General features: G+C 37.3%; 1 protein-coding gene across 4 annotated transcripts in view; it reads left to right on the top strand.

The window, feature by feature from the left end:
* DCLK1 (doublecortin-like kinase 1) overlaps positions 1 to 23,781 on the top strand; it is a 322,359-nt gene that overhangs the window by 398 nt on the left and 298,180 nt on the right. For all 4 annotated transcript variants that reach the window (XM_012723242.1, XM_004680201.2, XM_012723241.1 and 1 more), the window contains exons 2-3: positions 4,253 to 4,647; positions 16,614 to 16,960. In XM_012723242.1, the coding sequence (XP_012578696.1) occupies positions 4,272 to 4,647; positions 16,614 to 16,960 (723 nt within the window). In that variant the 5' untranslated portion in view covers positions 4,253 to 4,271. The remainder of the gene's footprint in view (positions 1 to 4,252; positions 4,648 to 16,613; positions 16,961 to 23,781) is intronic.

The raw sequence follows: 23,781 nt of genomic DNA, 5'->3' as shown, positions 1-23,781 counted from the left end.
CGCCGTTCCTCGAAAGGCACAGCCCTGTGCTGGCCAGCTTGGCCCGGCCGGGGGGCGGAGAGCGCGGGCGGCTCCGGGGCGGCTGGCACCTGCCTCTTTTGTCTGGTGCCACCCGGCTGAAATCCGGGAGTCGGGCGAATGGGTTCCTCCAGGCTTTCCCCGCGTTGTAAGTGGATATGGAAAACCAGGGAAGAGTTGCTGGAGAGGTGTTTGTCATTGTCAGAACTGGCCGTGAGCTAGAACCAAGTCTGAGCTTGGAAGGAGTGGCCAGGCCAGGCCTCTTATTGTGTATGTGCTTTCCCGTGTGCCCGGGAGGGTGGTGTGTGCTAGAGGATGGGGCGAGCTGTGCATGGTTGGTGGCAGCAGTGTGGACGTTGCAAGTACATTTTGCAGGGTCTCAAGTTCCTCTGGGGACAGCGAGGCTGCCTCATGTACAAATTAGTACCTGCAGTGCTAAAAGCATGCAGAGAGGAAATGGCATTTTCCTCCTGGTGGGGGTGCAAGCACAGTCCCGCATTGCCCCACAAAAGAGGTTGCTTTTGAAAACCAGGTTTGCGCGGAATCACTGCTGGATTTGGCAAGGAGATGCTTGTAGGAGACAGAGCAGATGAAAGGTTTCATTCATACCCGCTCCCTCTGGGCACCCATGAATGTGTGCACAGCTTATGGTGCACACGCGTTTGGCGGCCACACTGCAGAGTGTTCCGTGAATACATTTGATGACTGTTCCTAGATACACTGTCTTTCAATGTGAAAGGAAGTAGGACAGCATTTTAAGTATTAAATTTACATGAATGAGGGGCTGACGGGATTTTAAGAGGGTTGTGTGTAGGAACATTATAAAAGATTTGCACACATCCTGTGATGTCTGTGTCCAGGGTGGTGCTGGCTCTGGAGGTGTGTGTTTGCCTCTTATTTCACCATGCCTGTCTATCCACCTGCATCCTAATCCCACTGGCAAAATATACCTTGGAACTTCCAGGCCCATTATTTATAGAGATGTAGCAGTGTTTCTGCCAAATCATTTCTTGGTATGAGTGTGTGAGTGTGTGTGTAAATCTGTGAAACAAGAACTCATGTGCTCATGCAGAGAAGGATGAACACAGAGGTTCCTCAAAATGGTGAAAAATCCTACAGATTTTTTCATCAAAGATGCTGATTCTTGGCATGACATTGTATGTAGGAAAATGTCTGATAAGAGTCCTTTCCCACCCAAGGGCCTGTGAGCTCTGTTGTTGCCTTATGGTTACCATGACACAACGTGTGCCCAGACCTTTAGCCATGTAGGGTGTGCGGGATGTGACTGTGTGCTTTCGTGAGTTTTTCCTGTGTGGAAAGTGGGAACCTGTGGAAGCCCTGCGAATTGAATCATCTTCAAGAGCTCTTGGTTCAAATGGATCGTCACTAAGCCAAGAACTGAGCCAGACAGGGCAAGGGAAAATAATACCGATTTTGATGCTGTATATAATTTCTGCAACACTAGGGTGGGTGTTGTAGGTTTTGACATTCATATACTGTTAATGGTAGTCCTAAAGAAGATTTCACTTTCAGTGTGGTTTTTCTGTGTCACCAACATCTTTTTCTTTGTCACCAACATCACTGTCTACTGTGGGGCAGGCTTAGTGAAGGGGGAAGTAAAGGATGTGGGCCCTGTCCTGTGGAGTGGATATTGTGTTTGGAAGAATGTGCCAATAGGATAAAACAAAATCAACTTCCCTCTATTTTAACTTGATTTTTTTTTTTCATTTGGTGTGGAATTCACCATTTAAAAGGCTCTGGGGAATTCCAACAATTACTAAATTATATGACCTTTGCAAATTATGAGTCAACAGGAGCTCTTGAGGGCTAGATGTACACTAGATCATGCCCTCCTTTGCAATGGCCCAGCTTTTCTTTTTCTTTGGTGTACATTAATTTGGGAGAAAACTACTGGGATTTGAAAGGATGATCACTGCCTAAAAAAATAAACAAACAAACAAAACTTCAAAAGCGATCTGACCTCTGTATCATTCAAAGTTTGTAAGCTTAGGAAGTTGACAGGAGTACTAGAAATTTCTTTGCTGCTCCCCCAACAGACACTCCCCTTTTGGTAGACAAAAGAACTAATATAGAAAGGATATAAGTAAAAAAAGTAGGACCAGTCATATCATGGACAAAATATTGGCTCGGTTACACATTTAACAGCTGCTTGAAGGACTGAATATTAACTAATATTGTTCAGAAGTTATTTAACTTCAAAACTCAGTGAAATCAGTTCATACCTACCTATGTGTGGTATAACCTTTTCTTGAAAATTTAGATGCTTATGAATTATTAAGATGTGAAATAGTTTTGATATTTATAGATAAAAAATACTATGAACTATTAGCTGCACTATGCTTCTCCCACTCTCCTTAGTGGGGACACGAGAAGGTTAGGATATCAGGGGCTGGTGAAATTGACTTCTCTGTCTGGAGACCAGGTGGCTAGTGGGGAAGTGGCCTACCCTATATTCTTAGAGTTACTTAGGAATGAGGACTTCAAAAACTCTCCTTTACATGTAACAAGGGGTCAACTTCAGAGCCTGGGAGAAGGAACAAGGGCGCAACATAAGCTGACCCAACTTTCGGGTCAGAGTCATCCTGGATTCAAGTCCAAAGTCCCTCAAGTTATAAGACTTTGGAACTGTGCCTTAATCCCATACCTACCGCACTCATGGTGATATACCTATCTGGTTGAGTTGTTGGGAGGCTTAGAATTGCTGAACTTTTAAGTACAGTACACGATTACTGATTAATAGTGTCAGACACATTGTAGATATTCAATAAATAGTAGGTTTTTCCACTTCAGGAGTGGAAATTTATTTATTTATTTCAGGAGTGCACAATATCCAGCAGTGCATGAAGTTTTAGCTACTCTGAGTGGATCAGAGGTCAGTTTACTGAGGGTCAAGGGAGGGTCAGGGAGGCTTGGCAATGCTTTTGATTAGTTTGTCTGACCTTTGGAAAAGCAGTGTCATCTATGTGATGGGATTCGGGAAACACTTAAGATTCTTGTCCCAGTTTTTCCATTTGCCTTACATTCGATTTCAACATGTCTGGAATTAGATTTTCTTTCCTTCGAATGCTGAGGTTTTCTACTTCCTAGATTGCCTGTTAGGACATGAATCCCCACAAGGAGCAACACAAATTTTTATCAACTAACCCCTTAGCAAGGATGAATTGATCCCATGGGAAACTTGCAAATATATTAACTTAATACTATGAGGCAAGAATTAATACTCTCACATGTGATTCAGGAAGTTGAGGCTAACAGATGTTGATCAGATACACTGTCAAAGTCTGCAGTCAGTGTGGGGTCAGGTCTGAATTGATGTGTTTAAGGCATGATTTTCTTAACCACAAAGTTTGAGAGCTTTAATGAAAGTGAAACAAAGAGCTCTGAAGAAGTAACTTTTTCCCCTTTCTTCTCTCTTCTTCTTCCTCCTCCTTTACTTTTCCGTTTTTCTCCTTACTCCTTTTTTCCCTTTCCTTTTTCTCTCCTTCCTCTTCCTTGTCTCTCCTCTTTCTGCTCTTCTCTCTTCCTGCCTCTCCTCCTTTTTATAACTCAGTTTATCTGAGCACTAAAAGTAGATGAGTAATGGAAAATTCACTTTCAAAACAAACACAAACAAACAAACAAACTTCTGTGGATTGGTTTGGCTTGCTCTCCATCTGGCCTTGGGCAATCTGTTACAGCTGCTGCCCGCCCTCTATGATTCCTAACCTTCCATGACACCATCTTTAACCAATAGTGTTTAAAAGCTTTATTTCCTACTTGCTACTAAAATTAGCAGAGTACCTTGAAAAGGGGTCTTAAGCTAGCAGTTGGCCAAACCTGGGCTGCATTTCTTGATTTAGGCCTTTCTCAACGTGGAGAGACTTAGGAGAAATTTTTCTGTACTGTGGTTTTTATTTCTGTAGCATGGGATAAAAATACTTTGAAAGGTTTGTGGTGACTCTTGGAGATTACAGTTATCCAAAGTATACCATGTAGGTGGTCAATACGTGGGAGCTGGTTTTTAACAAAAGTGAGGTTGATTAATGAGTTTTTTCCACTGGGGTTGCTCCTCTGTTTCTTTGTTGTCTTCTTAGTCTCCAACTTGATATGTCATATTAAATATATCATCAATTATAACAATATTTCCACCAGCTGCTCTCAAGCTGAGCCTTTCAAACATGATCCTAAAATAACATCAGTATGTCTTTTCTCTTTTTGCTTCTTTGCCTCATAGGTTCTACTTTAACTCCATCATGTCCTTCGGCAGAGACATGGAGCTTGAGCATTTCGATGAGCGGGACAAGGCACAGAGATACAGCAGAGGGTCGCGGGTGAATGGGCTCCCCAGTCCCACACACAGCGCCCACTGCAGCTTTTACCGAACCCGCACGCTGCAGACCCTCAGCTCTGAAAAGAAGGCCAAGAAGGTTCGTTTCTATCGAAACGGAGATCGATACTTCAAAGGGATTGTGTACGCCATCTCTCCAGACCGGTTCCGATCATTTGAGGCTCTGCTGGCTGATTTGACCCGAACTCTGTCGGATAATGTGAATTTGCCCCAGGGAGTGAGAACAATCTACACCATTGATGGGCTCAAGAAGATTTCCAGCCTGGACCAACTAGTGGAAGGTGAGTGCTATGAGATAACCCCCAAGTGACCTTAGAGGATAAGCTCTCATATTTCACCATTGTTCTCCCATCTCATTTAATCTCCAAGAAGTAGGTGCAGCCTTCTGACTGTGATCTTTTTTGATTCACACATTTAAGAGCTCAATTTGCTGTTCTGTAGTGTAAAAAGAAAAAACAGACAGACACGGATGGCATTAAGTCAAGTAGCTTACAATGCTGGGTTAGGGAAAACCTGTCTCTATTGTTTTCCTGACACCCATGCTTCATTAATGTTGAAAGTCCACTTTTATACCTTTAACCATATAGTTCATATTCTAGATGCAAATTGAATTTTTTTTATCACATGTCTGAAGGTACTTGAACTGAAAATACTAATGGATCCTCACATTTTAGGATTGAAAGGAACCTTAAATAACTGTCAACCCATTAATTGTATCACTGAGACTATGGCCCAGAAAAATCAAATGACATGTCTGTGGTTACATGGCAATTTAGTGGTGATGCTGTACCAAAATTAGATTTTCAAGCAATTCTTTCCAATATGATGCTTCCTTTTAGATGTAAAGGATTGTTGTCTTTCAATGGTATTTGAGGATATAAAAGAATTCATCTGTTCTTTTTGTTTTTAAAAGCCCAAAAATAGGGTTAATAGTAATTCTCTGTTTTTCACATTTCATGTAGAAAAAGGACTATGTGGGCTCATGGATGAGGTCTGAGGTCTTGTGCAAGTAGAGTAGGTCCTCTGTTTTGAGCGGTACTTGCTTAGTGCCATCTCCATCAAGGCTTCCAATCACCTTGGAGATCAAAAGTTTAATAACGGGCTGAATTCATGCTGAGGTGTAGATGAGGACAACTGGACCTCTTGGGTGAGTAGGCTTTTCTAAGATGGAGGTCTCAGGATGCTGATGGAGGAATAGATAATACATGGACCAAGAAGAGGCAGTTTGAAGTGTTAGAAGAGCTTGATATAACTGAGTTCACTTTTCACATTGACTCTGTTGTCTTTACTGGATCCTGGAGGAATGCCTTGTGCATAAAGTCTCGCCTGACAACGCAGGTTCTAGGAAGAATCCCCTTTGGCCCCCACGGAGTTTTTGGTTGTTCTGATCTGATTCCCCCTCAACATAGGCGGATCCTCTTGTCCTCCATTGGAACTAGAGTTTGTATGAGATTCAAGGCTGAGCCTTCTTTCCACATTGATGCTGCTGCATCATACTGTCTTTTCCCCCTTTTCTTTCCTTTATTCTTTGGCAGGAACACCAGCCTTGTGTGACTGGACTTGAGGGTGCAGAGGAGCCTCATTTGGGTCTGTTGATATGTGGGAATTCACATCTCTTTTTGTTGGTTTGTCACTCTGCCAGGATGCCCATCGACTTGGCCTTTTCCCTTCTATTCAGATGTTGGGACTTCTAGTAAATTAAAGGGGAAGAAGGAACATGAAATCTTTCTGCATCAGTTTGAATTTTTTACCCTATTTTTTCATGACCTTGGAAAATATTAGCATAAATAAAAGATTTGAGAGATGAGCCCAAGGGATTAATATATAAATCCAAATTCAGGTACTTGACTAGTCACAAAACCATCCTTTAGAAGACTGGTGGAATTACTGCGGAAATATGTCAATATCTCAAAGCACATTCTGGGATAGCCGGAAGTTGACACCTCACTCTGTTTCAAAGTCATTTGTGCAACATCTGTAGGCTTCGGTCTTCTTCCCAGCCAGAAGTGATCCTTATTGAGACAAGGTCAGAAATGACACCAAGGAGGGTGTGAGAGGTGAGGGAAAACAAATGATGCTTTTCATCTAGGCACTAGCAAAATTATGGCATGCTTGCCCCCAGATTTTCATTTTTTTTTTTTTAACAAAGAATACTTAATCTGAGAACTGCTGTCCTCACTGGGAATGATAATTATAGATCAGTAACTGGGCATGTGACATGCTCTGGTGAGAGTCTCTTTTCTTGCATACATGAGCACGTTTAATTCTCACATGATCCTAGGAGGTAGGCACTCTTTGTCACACTAACATTAACAGGAGAAAAACGAGGCATAGTGTGGCTACATGGTGTGTTCCTATTTACACAGCAAGAAAGGGGAAAATTAGGATTTCAACCCAGGAAACCTGGTTTCCAAGCTTGAGCACCTGTCACTAATAAGATGTGGAGTGGGTTTGTAGGGACCTTTTTTTGGGACTTTAAGATGAAATTTTATAGTTAATGTCCTTGGAAACAAATATATTTCAACTTGACTTAGTTCCAAGAACAGATTCTGCTTTCAGAAATCCTTCATTCATTTTCTCCAAATGTTTTTCTCTCCAATTAATATAAAATAACTGTAGATTAAATGCTCTGATTTAAAAATTACTTTGAAAAAAGAACTTTTTTGATTGATAAATGGTAAATTTGGGGAAGTGTCTAAGTTCATATATTGGCTGCATTAAAATTTCCCTTTAAAAGGATTCCCCCCCAATTCACAGCACTGACAATTAGCATGCAGCTGCACTTAGTGTTGAAGTATCTAAGAATCCATTTAGATTTGCCTCTTTGTCAATTACATTTTTGCTTAGTCTGTTAAAATGCAAACCACTGCTTCATATTCATCATTAGGTTCATATCTCACACTTTACATACTAATTTTGTGTAAACGTCAATGCATGTTATTAGCTTCTCATTTCCCCTTCCGATATGATGACGTTTGAGTTTGAAATTAAATTCTTTTTGTGGGTGCCGTGACAAGTGTATTGCACTTGTGATTTTTTTTTTTTTTAGTTTGTTCTCTATCATTTTTCTCAGGTTAAAAATTCTTAAAATGGTTTTATGGTCCCTGGCACAGTTGTATAATAATTAGGCACAGAAGATTATGCCTGAATTTGGTGAAAGTACTTAGATAGAATTGATCATATATGCATAGATATACACATGCACATATACACATACACTTAAAAGTATCATGGAGACCTTGTTTGCTCTCAAAATGGCCTTAATATGTTATTTTTAAAAAATAATGACAGTAAGGAAAATTGTATTTTGGGCCTATTTCTGCCAGTAATTCACCTTGAGACTTGGCCTCGTTTTTCCAATATTGCCTCTTATCCCCCAATTTTATACTACTTATATTCCACTGTAGGTATTTAAATGTGAAGATAAATGAAGGAATAGCTTTTAAAACCTTTGAACTCATAGGAGAAAGATGCAATGCATATCTTAATCAATAATTGATTGGTTGATTTCTCATTATTAGATGTTCAAACATTCCTCTCCTTCCTCCCCCGTCCCCCACTTTTAAATAGACTAATTTTTAGTGTGGGTTTTAGGTTCACAACAAAATTGAGCAGAAAATACATATGTTTACCATCTATTCCCCACCCTCATGGATTCATACTTTCCTTTTCCTCCTCCACCATCCCAAACCAGGTAGATATATAGGTTAGTATTGATGACCCTCATTGACATGTCATTAACACCCAAAGGCCATAGATTACATTTGAGTTCTCTCTTGTTATTGTATGTTCAATGGGTTTTGACAAATGTATCATGACATGTATCCACCAGTACAACATCATACAGTATAGTTTCACTGACCTAAAAATCCCTCCCTTTCCTTAACTCCTGGCATCATTTATGTTTTTACTGTCTCAAATCATCATTTTTAGAGCATCTGGTGTGAATGTAGGTATGAAAGAGCCAGAGCATTAGTAAGCTGTCTTCTGAAGATATTTAAGTTCATTTGTATATTAGCTCTACACATATTAGAAGCTCCTATACCCCCTGACTCTCTTCTCCTGTTCTACCCCCATCAACACTGCCCGATTCCAGAGCTGCAGTGTGAGAGCTGTCCTCTATGTCCATATCAGAATTCACCTCTGAGATGTAAACTCATGCTTCACCCCCAACTTAGGGGATCTCTCTTTTAACTTTGATGGCTTTTCTTCTAGCAACTTTCTTTTCCTTTAGTTCACTGGCTTCTTCTTTGTCTGTCCATGCTATATTAAAACTTTGTGAATTAATTTTTGAATAGCTACAAAACATACTGTCTCTGAAAGTTCCCAGTGGCAATGATTTTCTAGCTTTTGGTGATCTTAGAGATACCAGTGCTTTTCAAGGATATACATGTTGTGGAGAAGGCAATTTATTGTGCTCACAGTTCTGCATCTTGTGTACTTCACAATACCCACAGCATACATTTAGAACTGCTATGTTACTTTTTACTGATTTCATGGTATTCTTTTTTCAGATGTGCTATCATTTACTTAAGAAGTCTTATTGACGAACATTTAGGTTGTTTCCAGTCCTTTGTTATTATAAATGATTTTGTAGTGAAGTGCCTTGGATATAAGTTTTCCACTCATGTAAGATAATATCTGTTAAGATAAATTTATGCAAGTCACATTGTTGGAGAGAGAGTTCTAAGCTTTCAACTTTTAACTGTTATAAAATTCCTCTTCATAGCAGAGCACACTTTTATCAAATGCTTTGATATTCCTAAGAGGACACTTTTATCGAATGCTTTGAAATTTGCCAACCTATTAAGAAAAGAAAATGCCTGTATCTCATTATAATATTCATCTTTTTATATGATTAAATGACATTTAAATTTCTTTTTAATGTATTGTTTTTCATAGCTTTGACTAATTTTCTATCAGATACTTGTAGGATTTATGTCTTCAAAAGATATTAATCTTTTGTGATATTAATTGAAAGTATTTTTTTCTAGATTTTCCTATATTTAATGACTTGTTTAAAGCATCTTTTGTCAAGTAGATTTAAAGAAATCTATATAATAAAATTTATCGGTATTTTCATTTATAACTTGATTTATATGTCCTTTAGATCTTCTGCACAATGACATTATAAAGCTAAGCTTTCCTTAGCTTTTTCAAGTATGTTTATGTTTTCTTTTTTATTTTTAAAATATGGGCCCACGTATTCAATCAACTGCAAATTCTGGTTGATTCTCTCTTATAAGTAGTCCTCGCAGTATCAGCTTCCCTCTGTCTTCCTTCACACTGGCAATCTCTGAGATGTTTCCCAGACCCATTTCTGCTTATTCCGAAAAGTTTTGACTTTGTTGCCTACTTCAGTCTTATTCTCACTTGTCTGTCCATGAAATCATTTGCATTTTATTTTGGGGAAAAATATATTAATATCTCATAGACGATCCTTTTATTGGACTATGCACTAGAGCATATTATTTATTTTTTATCTGAAATGCTATCCTCTTTTCTGCCAATGAAAATCTTGCCTTCTCTCAACAACCAGCATGAATGCCATTTCTTTATTGATTATTTAGTGGGAAGTGGGAAATGATTTCTTCTCCAATGAATTCAGATTGCCTGGACCACTTATTTAGCAATTACCACACATTACCTTGTGGTGGAATATTTTTAATAGACACATCTTCCTTTCTGAACTCTTTGAAGACAAGCTCATAATTTGGGATTCTTTTCACTCCTCAGAGTGGCTATTCCTGGTCTTGTACCTATTACTGAGGATTTAAAGGTTGTTAAAAAAATTTTAGGTTTGGGGAATAATGTTGTGTGGATTTGTTGCAGTTTTGTTATTTGTTCTGTTATTTCCTTAAGAGATATATTTAACGATCTGAATTTGGGTCAGAGATAAAAACATCTTCATGACTCCAAATATGGTTTGCAGTGTCACTTTCCAAAAGGGTTCTTATCAATTTATAATTTTCCTAGTAGTATCTTCTATTTATGTTTGATTTTATTTTTATCTTCTGTTGTATATTTTAGTAAATTTAGATAAGCTTTGTACTTTGTTATATGATAGGTTCTCCGTATTTTTATTTTAGTGTCTCTACAGTTATGCTTTAAATTTTAAAATATTTAGGTATCTTCTTTATTTTTCCTTTATGTTATCTTTCTGTTGTTCCTTTATGTTATCTTTATGTTGCTCTGAGTTTGAATTGATATTTTCCAGAGGTCTGACATACACACTCAAATTTTATGTTCTGTGAGTTTATCTATTTGTATTATTGTATTATGAAAAACTTAAATGGAAGTTAAATACATAAGTGCCATTGGACATATATTCTTGCCTTCAATAGAATTATCAAAAACATATTGTTAAACCTGTGCCTGTGTGTAATGTGGCTGTTTATATCTGAAAGAATCTCACAAAATAACAAGAAGTTACTTTATGACATTTTATTATATTTATTACCTTTAATATTATATTTCATATAATTTGACTCAGTTTAATCTCAGAAGTTTCAATATATATCAACTTTTACTGTAATTCACAATACTAAATTGTAATTGCCAGAATTTCCATTGAGAAAATTTACTTTTACTCTGGAAAAATAAAGTATATTATAGGAATATGTCACTTTAGATACTCTTGAATGTGCCATGATTTTGAATTTAAATCAATCCTAACGGGTTTAGCAATCATCTTTAGTAATGCAAAGACTGAAGATTAGGTCATTAGATAAAGTGATGTCACAGCTGGAATTTACAAGTCATAACCCTTAGCAATTCCTCCATCTCAGGCATTGATGAATTGGGCCTAGAAGACAGAACAAAAGGAATCACATTAATATGGTAGCCTAACTATAATGACAAGATTAACAATAAGGAGACTGGATGGCAGCAACAAATGAACTCAAAAGAGACCAAATGCTGCTTAGAAAAGGGAGAAGAGACAGAAACCATGGCAACAAAGCTCTGAAGAAAAAACTTTGGAGGAAAGCAGATATGTCTAATGGGGAGCTTTTTTTGATTTAAGCAAATCTCTTCTCCTTTTCCTACAGTTTCCTACCTCAATCACTGATTATTTTATGCAGTTAGATTTTTGGAAAACATATGTCCACATAAAAACTTGTACCCAGTTTATAACATTTGTGTTTGTCAAAACAAAACAAAGTGACAACAACCCAAATGTCCGTCAACTGATGACTGGATAAACACAATATGGCACATCTTTGCAATGGAATATTATTTGTCAATCAAAAGGAATCAAGTACTAATACATGGTACAGTGTGGAAGAATTTATAATGCTATATGAAAAAAAGCCTGACACTAAAGGCCACATATCACATGATTCTATTTATATAAAGTATCCAGATTAGGCAAACCGTACAGTTTTCCCAGAGATTAAGTAGATAGTTAACTGGGGGCTGGATAGAGAGGCGTTTGTGGGATCCACTGCTCACGGATACAAGGTTTCTCTGTGGGGAGATGAAAATGTCTGAAATTAGATAATGATGAGGATTTTGTAATTCTGGTAAGATACTGTATACCACTGAATGTTACACTTCATAAGGGTGAATTTTATGCTATGTAGATTATATTTCAGTAAAACAGGTATAAAACAAAACTTTTGGCAATAAGGGAAAAGGGCAAACTTCTAAAATCTCCTCATCCTTGGTCTTGTGGAGCTGTATTTTCCTAGCTGACTAGACCTGGTCAACCACAGAGCTAGTAGCATATTACTTGAAGTTCTCAAAAGTGATGTAGAGAATTCTTTAAAGTGAAAATCTTCTAATTTCATAATGGGAGACAGTGATCACATAGAATCCATTTTGTGGATTTTTCAGTAAGAAATTTTGTTAGAGAGAAAATTCATTTCCATACTTTGAAGAATAATGACAATTGTAATAATTTAAGAAGGCATGTGTGATTTTTTTTTGAAAACAAAACAAAAACATGAACCCTTCAGTATCTTAAAAAGTAATGTAACATGCTTAAAAAGTGCTTACTCTGCATTCCCAAATCCCCCATATACTTAAATCTTTCATGGAAAAATTACAATCTTCTGATATTTTAAGAGGGGTTGGTAGGATCCAACTATAATTTCATGCTTTACTTTCTTATCTTTTTTTGCTTTTGTTTCCACTGATAACATTCTTTATCTCTGTTTGCTTAAAAACACATATTAGTTTTTTGGCTTTTGTAAATGTCACAGCAATTCTGAGATGCTGCTTTTGCACACAGAGAGACTCTCTCCTGCAGTGCTTCCTTGCTGTTGGCATTGTTTGGATTCTCAAAGTATTTGACTTTAAATTGAGGATCAGTTTTCACACAAAAGTCTTGAATGAGTAAACTGCAACTAAATTTAAGCAATGATAACACACCAGTAAGTCATTATGTGTGGCAATTTCTAGCTCTACCTTTAAATGGAGTTTCAATTCCTTTATGTCATCCATGATCATTGTCATCATGTCATTCTTTTTTTTTTTAAGATTTATTTATTTATGCATACAAGAACTGGGGTATAAGCTAGAGGTGCAGTGAGTAAGAGGATTCACCAGAGACAGAGTGGGGAGCAGAACAGGCAGAACTACTGAAAGACACTGCTGAGGGGAACAGCAGCGGGCAGGTCAGGAGAGGTCTGCCACACCATGTGGGTCAGCTCCCTGGCCTTGGACTTGCTGCAATGATTGTGGATAGCTTCATTGCTGCACTTTAACCCATTGTGCCATTTGTATTTAACTTGACCTCTAATAAGTAATCCAAAACGTTTGAGGCAATATTTGTTCAAATACACCTTAATTTATAAAAATTAATTTTTATTTTGTTGTAGTAGACATTGCATCATACAAACTTCAGAATGGGTTAGTGCATATAAGAAGTTTGTTATGGTAAATATAATTTTTACTTCATCTTGTTACTTTTTGAATAACCTTTAATACATGTATCTCTTGTTAGGACTTAAAACTTATTGATGATTCTCTAAAATATAACCTACTCACTTCTATAAAAGAAGAGATTAAACACTGGCTATCCAAAGCTATTTGACCAAATCAAGGCTCCATATTCTTTCCATTCAAGAGACTCACATTTGTTAATTTACAGTTATCAATGATATCAGCACATTAATTTAAAAGTTAGTTTCCACAAAATCAAAAAATGCAGTCAATTGCCTGCTTGAGGACAGAGACTGCCTCTCTTATGTGGAGAAGTTCAGAATTGTGATTAAAATAAAAGTAGTCAAAATGTGGGTTCAAGCAGGTTGCAAATTTACATGCACACCATAATAGGAGTTTATTAACACATGGAAACTCACCTGTGACTGTCCCTGAATTCGTGATAACACTTCCTTGTGTGTGTTTGGATTAGGTAGCCAACTCCATTCTCCCTTCTTAACTGTCACACTCTCCTTGGCTTCTTAACATCCTCTATTGCAGTTTCATGCTCTTCACCAACATTCTATTTCAGTCTTGAATCTGATTAACCAACCAGGAAAGTCTCAAAATGATCACACAGATTAAATACAAGTTTCTTCTCAACTGTTCCTTGAATCAAGCCAGCATTTTTTCTTAAAGTTGTCAGGTTTTGAAATTTTTCAGATTGTTTTATCTAAGATGTAAGAAAGGGCCCTCTCTGTTGGCACAGTGGGTTAGGGCACAGGACTGCAGGCTGGCGCAGCTGCTTTAGTGTGAGTTTGACCCACATGGCAGGGCAGACCTCTCCTGACCCACCTGCTGCTCCCTTCAGCAGTGTACTTCGTCCATCTGCCTGCTCTGCTCCCCACTCTGTCTCTGGTGAATCTTCTCACCACCCCTGCATGTCTGACTTGTAGCCCAATTCTGTATGAATAAATAAATCTTAAAAAAAAAAAGATGTAAGAAAATAACTTATTTTTTCTTTCAAAAACCCATTCTATATTGTTAGATGAATACTTTAAAATCCCTTTCCTTTTTAGTTATTGTTTCATGTTGTTAAAAAGTTTCTTTTGTTGATGCATAAAATGATTCCATGTTATTGATTTTAATTATTAATATCATCTAAAGCTATACATAATTGGAAAATTGTATATTCTCTGTTAGCACAGGACTTTGACAATGACAAATTTTACTGAGTAAATTACAGACTGTATCATTGGGGCATTGGGGAACATTTAGGGCATACTCATATTGAGATGAACCCAGCCAATGTTCACTGCTAGCTATGTGGGCTAGAAACAATTAGCATCTGATAATATAAAACCTGCTCACTGATTTCTAGTAATTGTGTTTTTTAAATTTTCTTTTCAGGCTTGCTGCACAATTAGGGTAATGCAGCCTGAGATGCTTTTACTTATATGACAGTTTTGCCTTAGAGATTGCTTTGACCTCTATTGTCTAATTTGACCTTTACAAAAAACTTGGTCAGATTAAAGTGGCCACTGCAAGAATCTTCATTTGACAGCTGAATAATCCACTCCTGAAAAGTCTTGGGGACTTCTCCCAAGGTTATGTACTTGGAGAAACCAGGTCTTGAGCCAGACTTCCAAATCTCCCTTCCCACTGTGACCTTCACACAGATCTCCACAAAAGCCTCAGAAATACCACTGTTTTGCAGCCTTTACCTGCATATTTATGGCACCTGAACAAATCTGAGAAGCACTGTAGAGATCACAATCTGCTAGGTGAATAGTAAAGGTGGTTGTTAAATGTGTACTATTTGTAACACTTCTAGTGAGCTAGGAAGTATAAATAAGCTTTGAAAGTATAGTTGTAAAACATTTTCAAAGTCAATGTTTGATGATATGTATAACTATGTTTTTCTATTTTTGAAACCATGGTTGAGTTATTTTTATGGGAATACTTATTCTCTGGCCTTGGGTGTTTGCACGATTAATTTTAAAATAGGACAAGGACTTAGGTAAAAGTAAATGGGCTGTGTTGAATTAGTCCTAGTTCATTTTACCTGCACTTATGAAGACTTTGAGCATTTTTACCTATTCCCAGTTACAAAGACTTAGTAACACAGAAAAAAGTCATTATAAAGTTTTTAATTTCAAAACACTGTGACCTAACTTAATGAAATATGTAGTTAGTATCAGTCACCTTATAATTTGGCATTGCTTTTTACATGTGTTACTTCATTTTAGTGTGATCCATATCAGTGTAATAGGCTGAATGTTTTCACTAAAAAATTATTTGTTCAGAGTCATTTTTAATTAAAAAAATATTATTTTTATTTAATTTCTTTTTTCAGCTTTATTAGAAAATAAATGATAAATTGTAAGATATTTAAAGTATGCCTCATGATGATTTTATGTACCTACATGTTGTGAGAAGATTCCTCTGTTTTAATTAATTTGTTACACCCTATGCCTTATATATATTTATTATTTATTTATTTATTTTTTGTCATGGCATTTAAGTTCTACTTAGTATATTTCAGTTATACTATTTAGATAGCATAACTATATATAGTATAAGTTAAATAGTATAAATTATCATATTTCAGTTATACTATTTAGGTAGTGACATTGTATATTATGTCTCTAGATATCATTTATTTTATATAATTACTTTTATTTGGAAAGCATTTTATAAAGGTACAGGTTGTCAATTAACCATGCATAGAACCATTTCTCTGTAAACAGGTTTGGCTTCACACTTGTGAAGTGGTGCTGTGTGGGTAGCATGTGGGTAGTATGTTGGGTGGCATGCTTGGCTCTGTGTAGAGGGGGATGAAGGAAATATTGTTACTTACTTTTGGAATCTTACTTGACTTACAAAAATGTTTAGTACATATTCCCTTCATGCTTATAAATTATGCCATTATTTAAATATCTATTTTCTGATCTAGTCTCAGTTTTATCTCAGGTAGCAAATGTGGGTATTAATAATTTTTAAAATTTACTGCAAATAGAAATGTTCCTAAATCCCAAGGAATACCTCATATTGTACGTTAAATTTTATAATTTCCTGAAGTCTCTTGAGTTATATTAATATTTCGCTCACCAATCTGAAGATGAAGAAAGGAAGAATGATAGTTCTCCCTAGGATCCCAATCCCAGATTATAGCAGAAATCTCCTCCTTCATTAATTCTTAATCATAATTATTTGCGTGTTTCATAGGATCTTTTGTATTTTGCCACTGTTTAAAAATATCATAATTGACTTTCACTGCTCAATCGAAAATAGAAATCAAAGACGAGAAAAAGAAATTGGGCTTCATATAAAGTGTTATATAAAGTTAGTGTACACATATATATATTTCTCTTTTCCTTAGGAGAGAGTTATGTGTGTGGCTCAATTGAGCCCTTTAAGAAACTGGAGTATACCAAGAATGTGAACCCCAACTGGTCGGTGAACGTGAAGACCACTTCAGCTTCCCGGGCCGTGTCCTCACTGGCCACTGCCAAAGGGGGCCCTTCAGAGGTGCGGGAGAATAAGGATTTCATTCGGCCTAAGCTGGTCACCATCATCAGAAGTGGGGTGAAGCCACGGAAAGCTGTCAGGATTCTGCTGAACAAGAAAACTGCTCATTCCTTTGAGCAGGTCCTCACCGATATAACGGATGCCATCAAGCTGGACTCGGGAGTGGTGAAGCGTCTGTACACCCTGGATGGGAAACAGGTAAGCGAGAGATCAAGGTCTTGACTTCGTAGGCTGGAACTGGGAGTTGGGCAATTTACTGGGCTTTGGGAGGGCACTAGAGATATGGTTTACTGAAGGTGAGGAGGTTGGGTCATTTAGCCAACAGATAACTGCTGACTATAAATCAGTCCAAGGAAGACAGGATTAACTATTGGAATAAAGTAGAAATGCTTGTCTCCAAATCATAAATGATTACTCAGAGATGTCTACATTTGCAGTTTTTAATTTCTTAACAGTGCTTTTCTGTCATCTGTTTTTAATTTTGTCTTATAGAATTACATATAGCCTTGAGCATAACTGGGGTGTAGAGGTAAAGTCTACTCAGAAGAGAAAATTCTAATTCATTTCTTTGTCTTAAATAATGTTTTCTACTTTTATGTCTTAGTAATATTCACTCATGAGCTGCATTTATATTTTATAGACTTTAAAGTAAATATTTAAGCGCACAAAGATTTCTATTTGATTGGCTGTAAGAGGCATACTTCTAGAATATTACACACCTCGTATTGAAAGCGTAATTCAGACTTAATGCAAAAAGAGGGTTTCTTTAGCTATGGAATGTGTTATCAGTTGATTTTGGATGTATGGGCATTTTAAAGTGAGTTACTCAGATGAACCTAAAAGAAATCTTATGTGAACTGTTGTAAAAGTTTTATAGAAACCTGATGGTGAACTGAGTGAACTCACTGACATGTGCAGTGCAGTTTGCTGACCATTCAGTTTCTGGGAAGGTTATACTTTTTAGTACACGATTGATTAGTGTTTAATGTGAATTGTCCAAATGCTTAAATCATTATTTTGAGAAGTAACTTGAATGATTTACATGTGGAGTACATACTAAACATCAAAACTCAATGTATAAAATAAAAAGTTGAGCTTACTAAATGGAAGATTCAATATAGGCCTTTGAAGGCTAACACATTCAAACTGAATGGATTGGAATAGATGCAAATCCTAGAAAGAGTGCTAGTCATGAAAGAATTTCTTCCCTATGGATTTATTTAAATGCTCTAAATTACACAATTCATCAGGAAAGGAAGAATCTCTGCCTGGTGTTCATTTATATTCACCGCTTTTGCTTGTTTCATAAAACTTGTGTCATGTGGCTAAGGATTCTGAGGGATGAAATTCCCAGTTTTCTAGATCTCAGAGGGTCTAGCCTGAATGTCACTAGTGTATTAGATCTTATGAAGCCCACTGCTGGATTTCAATAAGACGTCAAGCTTCACATGTAAGCATCTATGTCCTACACTGGTTCACTTTATCATGAATTACTCAACTATCTTGTAGATCTGCATTTTTGTGTATTGAGTTTTCTCAAGATGAGAGTGAATCTGTTTTCATAAAAAGTAAATTTTTAACAAAAAATACATCTTGATAAATCTTACCTTATCCCCCCACCTCAGAATTTGGGATTTCCAAGTTGCTACACACTGTATCTAAATATCAGCTTTATTTTGCTAAGTTCTGCCATTAGTTGATCAGCTATTTATTCCTAGAATAGGTGCTATGCTGTCCTTAATAGTTTTCTTCTATTTAGGAATTTATGGCTGTTTTTGCTGTGGTTTACATGTAAATGATCCAATGTAATGCAGAGAATCCTGTTAAAATCAGCATTCAGATCTTGGCACAAGCACAGATTATTTATGTCCTTAGCACATCATTTAATAAAGGCTAAGTGTACTCAGTAAAAGATAGATAAAATGATCACTTCTATTTCATAAAGATCTTGTAGGGTCATCTGTAGAAATACAGATGAGAGCAATTTTAATGATTGTAGTTTTGTTGAGCATTATTCTAAACATTTTGCTTGTCTTAACAGGGTTAATTGCCCTAACAGCTCAATCCTTACCCCTGTTTAACAAATGAGGCTACTGAGGCAGGGACTCATTTAAAAAAAATGTTCAAGTTCACATAATGTGAGTGGTGGGGTTGGGATTTGAACCAGTTTTTCTCCAAGCTTGTGCTCACAACACTATACGACATGTTGTAATCAAAGCACTCACAGATGTAAATGTATTGAGAAAGAATTTGCAAGTGAGCTTTTCATCCAAGTAGTATCATCTGAAAGTTTTCCTCTTTATATGTTTTTCCCTTCCGCCATTCTGCTAATTGTTGTATTCAACTGTGTGTGTGTGTGTGTGTGTGTGTGTGTGTGTGTGTGGCTTTTATGGTGCAGCATTCAGTTTGCTGTTGTGGCTTTCCTCCATTGTGTGATATGCTCTCTTCATAGCAGGAGTGGTGAAAAATTGCAGAGGAATTGGAAGATAGAGAGAAAGAATATAAAGACTTTTTGCTTGGGTTCCCACTCATAACAAAGACACTTCCTCATGAACCCCAGGAGTCTTTAGAATCATTTCTGTTCAAAAGAGAAATCTGTTCCCACAAGCAGTTTCTGAGAGTAGAATTCTTTGACAGCCTGGGCAGAGTCCAAGACTTGATAAGCCTGAGAATAAACCACTTTCCCCCAAGTTTTCCTGTGGCACGATGCTCTGCCCTAGTAGGTGGTATCCTGCCCATTGTGCCACTGGGGTGCATGTGCTGTGCACAGGACATCACCCGTATGATCACTTATTCCACATTTTTTTAAATAAAAATAGTGCATCTGACCCCTTTATAACAACTCCACAAAGAATATGGAAAATCTAATGCCTAATAAAGTTTTTAGGATTCATATATTTTTGCATTGAGGAAATAGAACTGTTTAAAAACTATGAATGGCTGGAGTTCTTTGGGTGAATTAGTAGAAAGCAAGTTGGCTAACATCTCAGAAGTTGGCCTCTTCTGATCACCTTCGGGCAGCCTGCAATGGATCACGGCCTGGAAACTGGAGACTGCTTCTGTTGAAGCAGTGAAGGCTGCGCCTGCTGTTATGTATGACACCAGAGATGGGCACTGGCAACATCACCACATGCACCTTTCCCTTCCTTCTGCCATTCCTCAGCCTCCTTGTTCAGTTGCTTACTGGGGTTCTTTAAGCCCTCACCTAGGAGTTCATTATATGGGGATTTTTTGAGGTAATAGGCTGAGATAAGGAACTCAACAAATTGGAAGTGCTGAGCTATACATTGCTAGAGGACATTTTGTAGGATTGCAGGAAACTGCAATTTCCCTGGTGGCTCACAAGCACTCTACTTGTGAGCAAGCCCTTTCTAAGTATGTTAACTCTAGTGTTTATTAAGGGGTATTGAAGCTTTGGTAAAGGTTGCTGCAGCCTTGCCTTCCCTTCATATCTTTTGGGGAGGATGCTGAGCTCACTATATGATCAGACACTTTTGCTGGCATGGTGAGGAGGTCGAAGAAATGTTTGCTGTATCTTCTTTTCAGTGATGCATTATTTTATCTGGGCTTTGATTAAGGGCCCCTCATGAGGAAGGAGGGCATTTGCTAGCTGAAGGTTAAAACCATGTCTGCTTCCTGGGAGGCTTTGCATGGTGAGAATTTTTTCCTTTTTCCCCAATTTGGAATGTCTGTGGTTCAGTGTCTTACCCTGCCAAGCAATTACTTACTCTCAAAAGCCAGTTGGAGTGTGACTATTTTTTAAGTGTTTAAAATAAGCCCACAAGTACAAGGTTTGTTGCAAAAAATGCATTTGTAGATCTCCTGAGTTATGGAACAGCTAATCTGACTGTCTTGACCTGCTAAGTCTTCTAAGCCTGTGATTACTGAATCCTTTCCCAGAAACATAAACAAGAGCAAGATTTAGAATAACTGGTACCTAAGCAGACATTTTATACTGTAAAGATCATAGATAAGGCATTTCCCTATGATGTCTCCTTTTCCAATGATATATAGTCAGGATAAACTAGACTGCTCTTTAGGCAGGAAATAGATGCACATTCCCATCTTATCCACTTTTTGACATTGCAGACCCAACCCAAATGGCGGGGTTTAGTAGTAGAGGAAAAATTTACTCAGGGATGTTATATTTTTATCTTACAGACATTTCACATAAGTCATGCACTTTGTAATATCCACCCTGCTAGCACAGAGTGAGCAAACAACTTAGTGTCTTCCTAATGTGAGAAGCAGTAGGGATGACTCACTTGCAGTCAGGTTACTCAGAGACTGATTTAGATGCAAAGTGAGAGAACAGGTATCATAGCCTGGCATCTGGCTGCTATAACAAAACCCCACAGCTTGCTTGTCTTAGAAACAACAGACATTCAGTTCTCACACTGAGGGGGACTTGAAGTCTGTTGAGAGCGCACTTCCTGGGTCACAGACATTGCATTTTGGCTGTGTTCTTACCTGGCAGAAGATCAAGGAGCTCTGGGTCTTTTTTATTATGGTTACTAATTCCATTTCCAAGTGCAAACTCTTAACCTAATTACCTCCCAAAGAGTCTACCTCCTAATATGATCATCTTGGAGGGTAAATCTCAACATAAGATTTTTGGGGGGACATAAACATTCAGGCAACTTCCATGTACAATAAACCCATTAGCTGTCAGTAGGTGAATCAATTATCATGTGATAACTTTTGGTCATTGCTGCCTTTGTGTATTATAAACATAAAGGTAAAAAAGATGCTTGTAAATGAGTCTTGACACTTGCAGTCATTTATTTTGAATTGATTAATATACATTTGTTGGAATTCAGGAAATGATAGTGATGATTGCATGAACCTACCCATCAGATATTACAAAAATCACCTTTGTTTTTTTATTTCTTTTGGTTTATAACACCTAATTGTTATCTGAAGTAAAAATAATTTTGCTCACTCATGAATTTAGAGCATTTAGAATGTCTTCCCCTTAAAAGTAGTGCCCTTTACTGCCCCATCTAATCTTGGTCTCAGCAATTACTAAACATAGAGTTCATGTGAAAACTGGAAATTTCCAATGAAAATTACGATATTTAGAATGTGATAGGATTTTTTTTGGACAGGAAAAGGTTATTTTCTGAAGCTGTTGGTGATGTTCATTCTTTTAAAATAAGCTTTTTTTTTTTTTAACTAAAGCTCTAACTTCTTTAGGCATATTCAAGCTCTTCATTCTTTGTAAACAGACTTCTTAACTATTATGATCTGGGATGTTATATCTATGTTGTACAGGTGAATATAGTACTTTTTAGATTTGTTTGCAATTGATGTGAAAAATACGGTTGATGCAAAAATATAGTTTGCATTTTAAAATGTCAGAGTATTCTATAAATGCTGATGGCACATGTTAAACAATGGCCATGATTTGCTCCATCTCTGAATAAATGGAAAATCTTAGCTGTTTTCAAAGAAAAAGGGGTGTAAGAATAATTATGATACTTCATTTAGGGAATGAGAGTGTCCAGAATAGAATGTGCCACTTAGGCCTTATACCTTTGGTTGATATTCAGGACTAATGAGCTACACTCCTCCTTACACAGATGTTAATTATCCTCCCAAATTGGGTAGAGTTAAGTTCTCTTTCACTCTAAGCTTCTCCACAGTGTCATTAATTATGGGTGTCTGTGGTGCTGAGTATTTTAAAGCTTATTCTTAGCAAAAGTCAATTTTCTGTAAATTGAACTGTAATTTGCTGTAAAATGAGTTCTAAGTTCCCCAGTATTCCACGACAGGACTCTGGATGTGTTCCGGAGCCCTGTCCTTATCTGCTGAGGGCATTTTGACAAGAGTATGCACTTTGGAATCTTATCCTGATTCTGTGGCGGAGAGGAGGAGAGCCCTGTTTGGCCTGTGAGAGTCTTCTACCCTGAGACAACGTGTTGGGGGGATGGAAAGAACTTGGAAAGAACTCAGCAGGGCCCAAGTTCAGATTTCAGTCTGAAAAATCTATCTTGCGGTTTCTCATTCAGGTCTAGAAAATTAAGTTGGTTTTCCACTTTGCTGCTTAAGCTTAAAAATTCTACATATTGTATTGACTTGTAACGAGGAAATGTGCGCAAGTATGCTTGATGTAAGTGACAGTAATATGCTGAAACAAGGTATAGAAGAAAAACACTACTTTTTTTTTTTTAAAGATTTATTTATTTATTCATACAGAACTGGGGTACAGGCCAGAGATGCGGAGGGTGAGAGGCTTCACCAGAGACAGAGTGGGGAGCAGAACAGGCAGATCGGCGAAGCACACTGCTGAGGGGAGCAGCGGGCGGGTCAGGAGAGGTCTGCCACGCCATTTGGTCACCTCCGGGGCAGGCGGGGATCGAGCTCATGCTGAAGTGGCTTTAGCTTCTTAGTGCTGTGCTTTAACCCGCTGCGCCACCAGGGAGGGCCTGAAAAACACTACTTTTTATTGACTCCAAACATATGGTGTTAAGAGCAGTCTGGCCTCTCTCCCTGGACATAATGGAACCTACCCTCTCATTGGAAAGAATTAACTCTGATAATCCTCAGTTCTGTCATCTGTATAATAGGAATAATAATAAGGTCTGCTTTGTAAGTTTCTGTGAGGGTTAGGCACTTAATTATTAGTAGTTGTTATGCCTGAAAAGTTGGGTGTAAATTGATTGTTTTTGAAAATTAAGTCATCTTTTAAATGTGTCAGGGGAACTCACCATTTTAAATTATCCTTTAATAATTACTAATTATATCTGCCTTTGTAAGTATGGGTTTTCACATGAAAATGCTTCATGATATAGTAAAAAGCTCATGGGATTTGAAATGAGATGCTTTTAAGACCAAATTCTGATTTTATTACTCATTACTTTATTATTCATATTATTACTTTATAGCTGCATGGCCTTTGCCAAGTCAAATAAACTCTCTGAATCTCTGTTTATCTTCTTTTAAAAGGCAGAAATAATACATACTTCATGATATTGGAAAGATAATTATCTGAGAAAATATGTATATTAGGCCCTGAC

This window comes from Condylura cristata, unplaced genomic scaffold, assembly GCF_000260355.1.
Source record: "Condylura cristata isolate star-nosed mole 26May11 unplaced genomic scaffold, ConCri1.0 scaffold00010, whole genome shotgun sequence".
Taxonomy (NCBI): domain Eukaryota; kingdom Metazoa; phylum Chordata; class Mammalia; order Eulipotyphla; family Talpidae; genus Condylura; species Condylura cristata.
The sequence above is the reverse complement of the archived record's forward strand: the minus strand, read 5'-3'. Positions and strand labels throughout refer to the sequence as shown.